This window comes from Camelina sativa, chromosome 18, assembly GCF_030686135.1.
Source record: "Camelina sativa cultivar CO46 ecotype springtype chromosome 18, ASM3068613v1".
Taxonomy (NCBI): Eukaryota; Viridiplantae; Streptophyta; class Magnoliopsida; order Brassicales; family Brassicaceae; genus Camelina; species Camelina sativa.
The window spans coordinates 14,954,822-14,966,077 of NC_141897.1; the positions used below are offsets into that span (position 1 = coordinate 14,954,822).

General features: G+C 37.0%; 4 protein-coding genes across 8 annotated transcripts; 2 read left to right on the forward strand and 2 right to left on the reverse strand.

Moving 5' to 3' along the window:
- Positions 1 to 1,094: 1,094 nt before the first annotated feature.
- LOC104761169 (uncharacterized) lies at positions 1,095 to 2,553 on the forward strand. Its single transcript, XM_010484203.3, has 2 exons — positions 1,095 to 2,148; positions 2,252 to 2,553. The coding sequence occupies exons 1-2, from the start codon at positions 1,210 to 1,212 to the stop codon at positions 2,357 to 2,359; spliced, it is 1,047 nt and encodes a 348-aa protein (XP_010482505.1). The 5' UTR covers positions 1,095 to 1,209; the 3' UTR covers positions 2,360 to 2,553.
- Positions 2,496 to 4,558, reverse strand: LOC104761168 (putative aminotransferase ACS12). Its single transcript, XM_010484202.2, is given in 5 exon segments — positions 2,496 to 2,649; positions 2,651 to 3,479; positions 3,570 to 3,730; positions 3,881 to 4,015; positions 4,111 to 4,558. Coding segments are annotated over 5 exon segments (1,488 nt in total). The 5' UTR covers positions 4,453 to 4,558; the 3' UTR covers positions 2,496 to 2,628.
- Positions 4,559 to 4,724: 166 nt separating this feature from the next.
- LOC104761170 (cysteine and histidine-rich domain-containing protein RAR1) lies at positions 4,725 to 6,622 on the reverse strand. Of its 5 annotated transcripts, none has more exons than XM_087500048.1 (6): positions 6,567 to 6,622; positions 6,267 to 6,421; positions 5,686 to 5,768; positions 5,424 to 5,578; positions 5,083 to 5,312; positions 4,725 to 4,993 (listed from the first exon to the last, which is right to left on the reverse strand). In XM_087500048.1, exons 2-6 carry the CDS (start codon positions 6,309 to 6,311, stop codon positions 4,892 to 4,894), a joined length of 615 nt encoding a protein of 204 aa, XP_087356174.1. In that variant the 5' UTR covers positions 6,312 to 6,421; positions 6,567 to 6,622; the 3' UTR covers positions 4,725 to 4,891. The 5 variants fall into 5 exon arrangements, with proteins under 5 accessions (XP_087356174.1, XP_087356172.1, XP_010482507.2 ...); XM_087500046.1 differs by having other exon boundaries at positions 6,271 to 6,421; positions 6,567 to 6,618; XM_010484205.3 differs by lacking the exon at positions 6,567 to 6,622 and adding an exon at positions 5,870 to 5,872 and having other exon boundaries at positions 6,271 to 6,410.
- A 1,036-nt stretch (positions 6,623 to 7,658) lies between these two features.
- LOC147922928 (uncharacterized) lies at positions 7,659 to 8,457 on the forward strand. Its single transcript, XM_087497841.1, has 2 exons — positions 7,659 to 7,724; positions 8,002 to 8,457. The coding sequence occupies exons 1-2, from the start codon at positions 7,659 to 7,661 to the stop codon at positions 8,455 to 8,457; spliced, it is 522 nt and encodes a 173-aa protein (XP_087353967.1).
- The last annotated feature ends 2,799 nt before the right edge of the window (positions 8,458 to 11,256 follow it).

Sequence of the window (11,256 nt, forward strand, 5' to 3'; positions counted from 1 at the left end):
AGAAAAAAATACCTAAAAAATCAATTAATTAATAAATGTCACGAACAATCTAAGACAAAACTTATTTGACTCCCATTATCATGGATAAGTTTGATAGTGATCCCAACCCATGTTTTATCAACGGGTTATAAGACCCGTTGCGTGTCTTCAGACATGCATTAGCTTGACTCTTAGAGCAGTTATCTTGATTAGCAAGTTAACGCTTGTTTCTGTATTAGGTTTACCGGCTTCACTTCACTCCTATTATTACCACTCCGTTTATCATCATCCAGCTTTGTTCAGCACTTTATTGGATCAGATCCGTTCTACATCAAATACACATACCAATATACCATCGTTCAGTTCCGTTGTTTCCTTTATAAAGAAGATTTGAAGGGAAGAATAGTAAACTGGTAGAGGATGTGCATCCAGTTGGCATTCCTTGGACCAGGAACATTTCAAGATCATACCAAATTTGTATCACTTGTACCAAAAGCTGTTATTTGAGCATCATTAGCATAATTTAAGTAGGTGCACCTAGAATTTCATAGACACATAATGGTCGACAAATGAAGAGGTAAACACAAAAATTATTATGAACATTGCTCTAAGATCGAAAACAAGATAGGCTTATTAACCATGTACCTATAGAATTTTAGAGACACAAGAATGTTGACAAATCAAAAACATTTGTAACAGCATTAAGCCAATAAAGCTTAAATGGCCTTACCCGTAGACAGTGGCCTTAATGGGTTGGTGTATGAAAGAAACACTTATATATGCTTATAAATTGATTGATTTATGATTGAACTAAAAAAGAAAAATAAGAAGCCATTGTTCCCAAATGAGAAATCAAAATTGAGTTTGGGCTTAAGACCATTATGTTCATGCTCTATATCAGAAACTCCAAATGTTGACATGACACAAGAGTTGTTTCAATTGAAACAAAATTATGAAGATAAGATTAATGAATTAGATTGTGGGTTTTAGTGGAACAGACAATGATGACATAAACTAAAAAGAGTTTATAAAGTCAGCATGAAGTGGATCTGCTAGTTTGGTGACACGGCACCAAAATGGTTTAGGTGAATCTTCATGACAAAAAATAGTTGGCCTTAAACACGCACACTTTGAACTAAAGTGGTTTTAGTTATTAACACAACATCTCGTTGACTAATCAAACTCTAAAAGCTATAAATATAGAAGACCATGTAAAAAAGAGACGAACAAATGTCTGAAATGGAACACAAAGAAACAGAGCCACCTCGAAAACAATTGAGACAGCCTCCTTCTGTTCCTTTCATATGGGAAGAGAGGCCTGGCTACCCCAAGAAGAATTGGCAACCTTCGTTAGCCACCTTTGTGCCTTCTCCTCCTCTGCTTCCCCCACCTGTCCCAGTCCCGGTTAAGATGGTCACATCGGTTCCTTTCCGTTGGGAAGAAACGCCTGGAAAACCTCTCCCTGCTTCTTTAAACGACACACCTCAGCTTCCACATCCACCATTGGAAACCACTACGACAACTCCATTACCGCCTCCAGTTCCTGTTCCGGTTAAGCTGGTTACTTCAGTTCCGTTCGATTGGGAAGAAACGCCTGGACAACCATACCCTTGTTTTGTATCTTTTGTTGATTTCAATCCACCTGAGCCGTTGGATCAACCGCTGCCACCTCCTCCCATGTACGGTGAGGTTGAAACCAGCAGTGATATTTTTGATGACGCAAGCAGTGATTCTTTCAGCTCAGTGCCGTCTCTATTAGCAACAAACCGCTCGGTTTCGATATCCGGTACTGTGGTGGCAATGGATGAATTTGATGACAATCTGAATAGAGAGACGAGCTCAATGCCATCGTCGCCAGCTTATGAATCTGATGATAGTACGAGCAGTTACATGACTGGAGCTTCCAGTCTTGTGGGAGCTTCGTTCTTGGAAAAGCTCTTTCCACGTCTTCTTCCATCAGAAAAGGTCAAAGCTGCTGATTCTGAGGACGTTAAGGTTTCTACTCATCCGTTGCATGAAGAAGTGAAGCCTACTACAGAATCTGACAACATGAATATTGGTTTTCCTGTGAGGACGCCACAGACACTTGGGGAGCTAATAATGATGAGCCGAAGGAGAAGCTATATGAGAAGAGCTGTTGAAATGAGAAAGCAGAAGAATCTTTACAGGGTAAAACCTCTCAAGTATCTTTTCTCATAGTCTCTTCCAAAGCCATCGCGAATAAAAAGATTAAGATTCTAAATTGTTGACACTTGCCTGGATAAACTAGCAGGAATTTACAAAGAATGGAGCTGATAGCTGTTGCCTCTTAGTGCCGGGCATCAAAATGATAGAAGGACTTGAGTGGAAAAAATACCAACCGAGGTTGAAGCTCATTTAGAAGAAAGCTCTTTACAAAGGTCTTCACAGTTTGCATCCGCAAACATTTCAGAAGTTGTTTTCATTTTTTTTTTCATAGACAAGAAAGTTGTAAATGCAGTATAGTAAATTTGAGGCGACGATTGATTGCCAGACTCTTTTGTGATGTAGAACAAGCAACTCATATCATTTATCTCTTTCTTATCTTCTAAAATCTCTAACAAACTTTCCAAAACAATATCTATCGATAAAAAAACAATACCGCACTAACCAAAAAAATCAAAATTTACCTCAAGATCTAATTGATTCAGCAAAGCTGTCTGATCCTGTCCATAATCACTGGGATATCTTCATCAGCTAAAGCGGTAAAACAACACCTAAACCAACCCGGTTCTATACAATAGCAGGCTGTTCCTGGAGTAGCATTAATTTTGGCAACAGTCAATAGCTTCTCAAATAACTCGAGTTCTCCTTTCTCACTGTAGGATGTAAGTAAACTGCTCATGTCAACCCAACAATACAACCCTCCACCACTCACAGCACAAGGAATCCCTAATTGTTTCAAACCTTCAACAAATCTAATATGCTTATCCCGGATCCTTTGCCTGTGCGCTGTCATGTATTCCTCAATAAATCTTACATCCGATAGCAGAGAGATAAGTATCCTTCGGACTGGAACTGACACTGATGTAAACCTCATCAGCTTTTTCGCTGCATTTACTACGTCTTCATGAAAGGAATAGATGACTCCAGCTCTAAAACCAGGAATTGACAAGTCTTTTGATAAGGCATAGATGATATGAACCCTACTCTTATCAAATTCCTCAGAGTAAGCGACCTCAGCCATGCTAACAAACTCTTTGTCCCCGTAAACAGAATCAGCAAAGATTTCATCAGAAATAACATGGATATTTTTCTCTTGAGCAAATTTCAAAATATCATGAAGCGTCTCCCTCGATAGTATATTTCCAACAGGATTTGATGGGTTTGAAAAAAGGATGCCAGAAACCTTGCTTCCTCGCTTTCTAGCCTGATTAAAAGCTTGTTCCAGTGCAGAAACCGTCACAGTAAAATTATCAGAGCTACGGCAGTGTACTGGTATAAGCTCCACTCCTGTCCGAAATTTAATATCCCTCTCGAAGCTGCAAATTTCAATCCCCTTAGTATACTGATTGATGAATCAAAACACATTCATCAGACATAAAAAGCTAAGAAGTGTAAACTAAACTTACCCTGGATAATATGGCGTCGGAATCAGAAAAGCATTTCCATGATCAGCCAAGCAAAAGGCCAACACTTCTATAGCAGGAGTCCCACCAGCTGTTATAACCATGTTTGAAGGGTCAAATGACACCTTACCTCCCATTATTCGTGACATGAAATCAGCAAAAGCCTAAAAACATGAGAAAAATAGAAGAGACAGTGAGATTCAATTCAGGTGTTGTGACAATGGACACACCAATCAACCAAATTCCAAAGAACTAAATCAATCAAACGGATTCTCATACAGTTCTGTAGTCAATGGTTATATATCTACACTTACCACTCTGAGTTCCAGCAATCCTTCAAAAGGTTTATACATAGCGATATTACTAATATCGAATTCACCAGCATCAGATTGCATTATCGAATCCATCAAATTCTCAGACATCCATCTCTGAAGCAAGTCAAAGCACAGCTACAAAAACTCACACACACACAAAAAAAAGCAATCTCCATGAATAAGTTTCTTTAAACAATCACAAAAGATCAAAAGAGAATCACAACACTCACCGTACTCTCAGCCAATCCAAGCTGAATAATCCCATCTGTATTCGTAATCCGATCGTACGGATCCGTTTTGACTCTCTCCAATCCAATATAGTAAGGCGAATCGGAAGGTTTCGCCACAGGAAGCGCACGAGAGGAGACTCGAACTCGTCCGATTGAGTTCCCGCGGGAGAAGAGATTTGACCGTGACGACGTTCTCGGTAACTCCGTCGGGTCTGAGGGAGGAGGACGGCGTCCTTTAAGGTAAAGCTGGAGAAAGTAAAAGAGACAACAAGGGATGAGAGAGCCGACGAAGAGACCGCCACGGCCTTGGATTACGCCACGGAGAGGTACTATCAGCCTCATCGGAAACTACTCCGCCTGAGTTGTCTCCGGCGTTGAAGAGATTCGAACCGTTCGTTGAGAGTAACGAAGTGGAAAGAAAGAGAGAGAAAGACAAAAATGTGTGGCAAAGTGTTGAATAAATACAAAAGTTTTGAGATAAATTGGCAAATTACTTTTGAATATTAGGAATTTGTCTCTACGTTTGTAAAAGTTAACTAAATAGCCCTTTTAATATTGGTGATATTATTGAAAGATCCTCCGAGTTTGAAAATAACAATCAAAACCCCTGATCATGATCCAAAACTTCATCTGAACTTGACCTTTATGGAAGCATTCAGAACACGAACACAGTACATGAGCATTTAATCATTATATATATATCTGTCACTTGAAAGGTTCTTATATCAAAACTAAAAGGTAATAAACTTTTGTATTGAAAATCTCAGGGGAAAAAATAATATCAGACGGCCTGACCGGGGCTGCTGCTATGCCAACCTTTAGCGCAAGGCGGTATTTCCATGAACTCGTCAAACTCATTCACGTGCACATCGCAGCATTTCCACTGCACAAAGAAAACATTGATGTAATTCAACACAAAATCAAAAAAGGATCATAAGAAGCTGACTGATCAAAGATTAGGTGTTTACGCACCCCTTTCACTCTGTCGTGGAAGACAGGAGGACCTGGATGATAGCTACATGCAGTCTCGTGATTGTCTCTCTCTTTGAATGTTTTGCCACATCCTTTATTGTTGCAGACTTGTGGTTGATTAATGTCTATAACAACTTTTTTAATTGGAGGTGCTATGGATTCAATTTTTTCTTCTTCTGCTTGTGCTGGTGTGTTCAGGGTCTGCTTGGTCTGTTCTTTGGGTTGGGAAACTGTGTGAGTGATAAAGGATACAATGTAAGATAGAGATTTTCCTGCATTCACCAATGTGTAACGCGAACTTAAACCAGAGAGAGAGAGAGAGAGAGAGTAAAGATACCAACCATGGTCTGAGCAGAAGAAGCCTTGCCGGCATCTGGAGCAAGAGTTTTTTGATGCAGCATTGGCAACTGGAGATGAAGTAGGAACCGTGACAGGATGTTTTGGAGCTGGTTTGGCCAGGACTGGTTTCTCAATTGTGTGCTTACCTGTTTTACATCTTCATCGCAAAAACCTGGATAATAAGTTTCGGTGTTGTTTGCATTACATGAAAGAGATAGCGTAGCTTATTATAAGAAGATGAAAAAGGCAATACACTATTAGTACCCAGGAATTTCCAAGAACAAACTGAAATCATGACTTCTTTCCTTGCAGCAGCTCCACTCTTTCATTCCGTCATGAAAAAACGGCTGCGAGTTTTGAACATTCATCATAGCTTTTTAATTCCTTTGATTATGAAACAAAAAAGCATAATCATAAACAGTAATTGAAGAGTATATATTTGACTTACTCCCTGCTTGAACACAAACCCGGTAGTTAATGAAAAGACGAAACCACAGCCACACCGGAAAAAGACAGGACAAGAACATGAACATTAAAAGCTGTTTTGTTTCCTTTGTATCAACGAGGCTCACTAAATTCAAGCAGTGAGTTTTTAACATTAGAGAATCAAAGCAGTTCACTTAATTACACCTATATGAATCTACAGCTAATCAAAACCTAATCTAACACTTCATCTTCTTCTCAAGTTCACACATGATTAAAAAATTCTCCAGATTCCTCTCAGAAACAGCGCTCCGATTAAAACCCAAAGTGATCCGAATTGAATAAATAAGAAGGGGGGGGGGAGACTCATCAATCAAAAGGGGGTTTTACGGAGAAACAAAAGGGGAAAAGAAAGAGAAGACGTACAGAAGCATGGAATTGACAAGAACCTTCAGGATTATCTTCATCGGTGAACATGGCGTTGCAGCCAATACGTTGGCACTGAAGCTTCTTCGTTCCCGATCTTTCTTCCATTCTCTCAGATTCGTGAGAAAGTAATTTTTTTTGGGAGTAGAATCTATATAAAATCAAAGTTTATAATTTAATCTAAATTATTTAAAGTTTGTAATTAATCTAAATTCCTTACCCAAACAAAAAAAAATTAATCTAAACTAATTTAAAATTTTATCAATGAAAAGTAATAATTACAAAAGGGGAATTACTGTCTATACTCCACAGCCTAAATTTTCTTTATGATTCACCATCAACCATTCTAACCATTAAAATCTTATATTTTCTATATTTTATATAATAAATAGGAAAAAAGATTACTAGCTACACAAAGAATAGGAGAATACATCGTCACACATACCAAATATACTATTGTATCTTTAGCTACACAAAGTATATGTATTACATGGCCACATGCATATAAACTATATGACTTTATGTGGTAAACACCATAATCAAATAATCCGGTGTACCAGTAGACTGATTCAAGTGAAGACAGACGTTAACTCCAGCGTTGACAAAAAAAATATATTTTAATTTTTTTCTATTAAATATAAAAATTAAAAAATATTATATATACATATTTTTGATTTTTCATGATTAAAAAACATATTCAATTCAATATCTAAATATATTTATATATCTCTAATGTATTCATTCTTATAATTAGTTAATTTTTATTTTTAAAGGTAAATTAATGGTTAAATAAAAATCATTAATAATTATTTTCAAGATATCTATATATACATATATATATATATATAAATCTTTGATAATCAGACTATTTAAATACTAAAAAAATCAATAAAATCAAATTCAACTACTTTCATTAGAAAATAATATGCAAAAGATTGAGTATATGGTCCTCTAATAATATGCAAGTTTTTAGAGGACGATATTTCAGGAATAAACACCCGTTGATGGCAAAAAAACCTTACTCTCCCTCTTTTGGGTGGAGAAGTATTTACTCAACTAAAAGTTTAGTGGAAAAAGGTGCCCGTTGGACAATTGGGTCAGGGTTCAATATTTCGGTTTGGCGTGATCCCTGGATCCCTAGTCAACATCCTCGACCTGCAAATGGTAGGGGACGGCTTCTACACCCAAATCTAATGGTAAACCATTTGATTAATCCACGGACTAAAGAATGGCATTTACCTATCCTTCAGAAATGTATGGATCCGGAGGATATTCAAGTTATTCTGAGTTTGCCTATTAGCAAATCTCTTAGACCAGATCGTTTGGTGTGGCATTATACATAATCTGGTCGATACTCGGTTAAGTCAGGTTATAAGGTAGCTCAAGCTATGAAGACTGAAATTGATTATGGTCCCAACTTAAATGACTTGAAGGCAAAGGCTTGGGATCTTCAGGTACCGCCTATAATCAAACACTTTTTCTGGCAGATCGCATCGGGCTCTCTTCCGGTGATGGTGTGATTAGCCTCTCGGGGAGTTAATTGTGATACGGTATATAAACGATGTGACTTAGAGGAAGAGTCTATTAATCATACTTTATTTCAGTGTTCTCATTCCCGCCAGATTTGGGAGAGGATTTTTGATGGCTCAAACACGGACAAGCTCCTATCTGGTTCGATTTATTCAAATTTGGATTTCATATATGGCAAAAGTTTAATCCCTATGGCTTTAGGCGTTACTCATAGTTCGATACCGTGGCTGGTCTGGTTCTAATTGGAAGGATAGGAATAAAAAAGTTTTCCAAGAGATACAATCAGAGCCAATAGATATCATTAATCAGGCTTTACGTGAACAATTGTGGTGGGAGGAAGCCCAATTAGCTCCAAGGATTGATTCCGTTATGATGGATTCCTCGCATGATCCGGAGTTGATAATTCATTGTCAAGTTGATGGTTCGTGGAAAGCTACAGAAACACATTCAGGTTTAGGATGGTGGTGTGGTGATGGTGAGAATCAGACTTTGGTTATAGGCGCCAGATGTCAACGTTGCAGTGCATCCCCTCTCCATTCAGAGCTAGAAGCATTGTTATGGGCGATGGAGTGTATCCTTTCCAGAGGGATTGATTGCCGGAGGTTCGAGATGGATTCTGCAGAGTTACTTTCGATGGTGCAAGCTCCAGAGCAGTAGCCGACTTTCTCAACACTTCTTGATGAGTTCCAGGTGCTTAGTGCCTCCTTGCTTTCTTTTCTCCTTTCCAAGGTCCCAAGGACGACCAATGAGAGGGCTGATTGATTAGCTCGTTCTTCTAGATTATTATTATCAGATACAATTTTTGTAAACACTTTTCCTCCTGTTTGGGCAACCAATAGAGGAGTTTCATTTTAATTAAAGTTAGGTTGGAAAAAAAAAGATTGAGTATATGACTCTTTACCCTAAAGTTTTCATGAAATGTTGTAGAAAGTTTTAGATACTTTTACTATAAGATTTACATACTCTTAATAACATATGTAAACAACAATAAAATTAAATCACAATATTTACTTCTAATATATAAAAGATAAAGATACAAAAAAAAAATGATTTTAGCAAAACAATATATTTGATTCGAGGGTATGTTTGCAAAAGGGTATAGAATAAGAGTAATTTTGCAAATACCTTTATATTACATCTACCACATAACGTCATATAGTTCATGCATGTTGCCATGTAATATATATACTTTGTGTAGTTAATGATACATTAGTATACTTGGTATGTGTGACAATGTATTCTCCTATACTTCGTGTAGCTAGACATCTTTTTTCCTAATAAATAAATAAAGTTATGTCTGATGTACGGGTTTAAAGTTTTGTAAATAAAATAAATTTAATAAAAATAAATTAAAATTTATTGTACATTTTTTTTACTATAATACACTAATTTATATCCATATATAAATCTTTTATGTATGCTACCATTAAAAATGTATTTTTTACATCTAAGTATACTATATCTTACAAATATATTATTTACCAGTACCTAGAAAATGTCTATATGAACTAATTAAGTCAACTATTATATGTTTTTTACTTTCACTTTTGCATAGTTTCTTTAATCACTAAATTTGTTGGCTCAAAAAACATTTTCAATAAAAAATAAATTATATCACAATAGTGTATGACTAACGATGGAGAGAACCTCGGTTCTTCCCTCCTCCCTAATGGAAAAAACCTTGCGTCCAACCTCCTCCACCATTGAGAGAACTTTCGCTCCGCCTTCCTCTCTTGGAGAGATAACCTTGCATCCAACCTCCTCCACCATGGAGAGAACCTTCACTCCACCTTCCTCTATTGGAGAGGAAACCTTGCGTCCAACCTCCTCTACCATAGAGAGAACCTCGGCTCTGCCCTTCTCATGTGTGAAGAGTAGTCCTGGGCATTCGGGTATCCACTGGAGAGAACATGTTCACGTCTTTTAGCAATCTAAAAGTGGCTTGCTCGAGCAACCAATGAACCTAAGAGCATCTCCAATAGTCCTATATTTTTGCCTATAAACTTTATTATAGAGTAATTTTGCTCCAATCCATCTCTATTTTTACCTCTATAATAAATATTGCTATTTTTTCTCTATATATAGAAGAAATCTAACTCTATTATAGAGTATACTTCCTTCTGGTGTGGTATACATGTCGGTTGTGTAGTTCTTTTGAGCTGTTTGGCTTCTCCCGACGAGATCGGAAGCAGATCTACTCTGGTTTTCAGGTGTAGATCTGTTGATGACTTTAAAGATGATAATGTCTTGCTCAATCTACCTGTGTTTCGGCTTTGTTTTGCCAGTTATTCGTCCTCGTTTTGCCATGTTCTCTGAGTCTCGCTCTTCCTGGTAGAAACAGATCTGGTCCAACGAGTTGGTCGATGGTGTTCGTTGGAGACGTCTCTTCAGTTGGGTGGTGCGGTCGATTCTTCTGTTTGGTAATCCAGCTCAATCTCATCAAATAAAGCTATTTTGGTTTACCCCCGGCTTGTTTGATGTTGAATTTAGATGTTGTTTCTTGGTTATTTTACTGGTTTGTTAGGTCATCTAGTCTAGCTTTCGATCTCGAGGAAGTTACGGCCGGGTCTTTTGTCTGGGTTATGATAGCTTTCGGGTACCTCTTAATTGTTCGTTGAATCTTTAAACCAAGTCTCCTACCACCGCCATTAGTCCAAAAAATAATTAGGTATTTTTCGTGGTTTGTTTGTTCTTGTAAGGCTAACGTCTTGTGGCAAATGACCACTTATGGAAGTCCTAGATGTAGATTCTCGGTATAATATTAGGTGGTTAGGAATTACATTTGCGTATCTTGCTTATTGTGTTCGAGGTAATCGTTTTTAGTTGAGCTAATTCTTCGCGGTGGCCTCTATCCTTGGGTCTCTTCCATATGCGTTTGCAGGTCCTTTCAACATTGACTCTTGAGTACTTAATCCCGCGACTAATATTCTCTTCCGACTTCTCCGATGATTTTGAGAGTTTTTTTTTGGCTTTAGTTTTTTACATGTTCCCCGTGTATCGGGTTTAAGTTTCCGGGGATATATTTGTTTTCCGCCGGCTTTAGAATTTCAAAAACGCATTACACCCTTATAAAAATGATGATAATTATATGTATAATGAATTTATTTCGTATTTTTACTATACGAATACAAAATCTTATGAGCAGATTGAACATTAACAGTGAGAGAAATGATGAAGAAAAGAGCAACAAAATGAGATTTTGGAGGCATCATCTTTCTACAAAAATGTTTACAAAAGAATTACTATGAAATACTTTATAAAACCACTTAGTGAGTAAAAAGAGAATTGATTGTTCTTATGTAGATGAGTTTCAAATGTTAATAATACCATATAAACTTTGCATCAAATCTAATTAATATATACCATAAAATTTTGTTTGACTTAAGATACTATTTTTTAACGTTAATTACATTGATTTTTTCAACAAAAATCTTTGACAAAATCTTAGGTTAACTA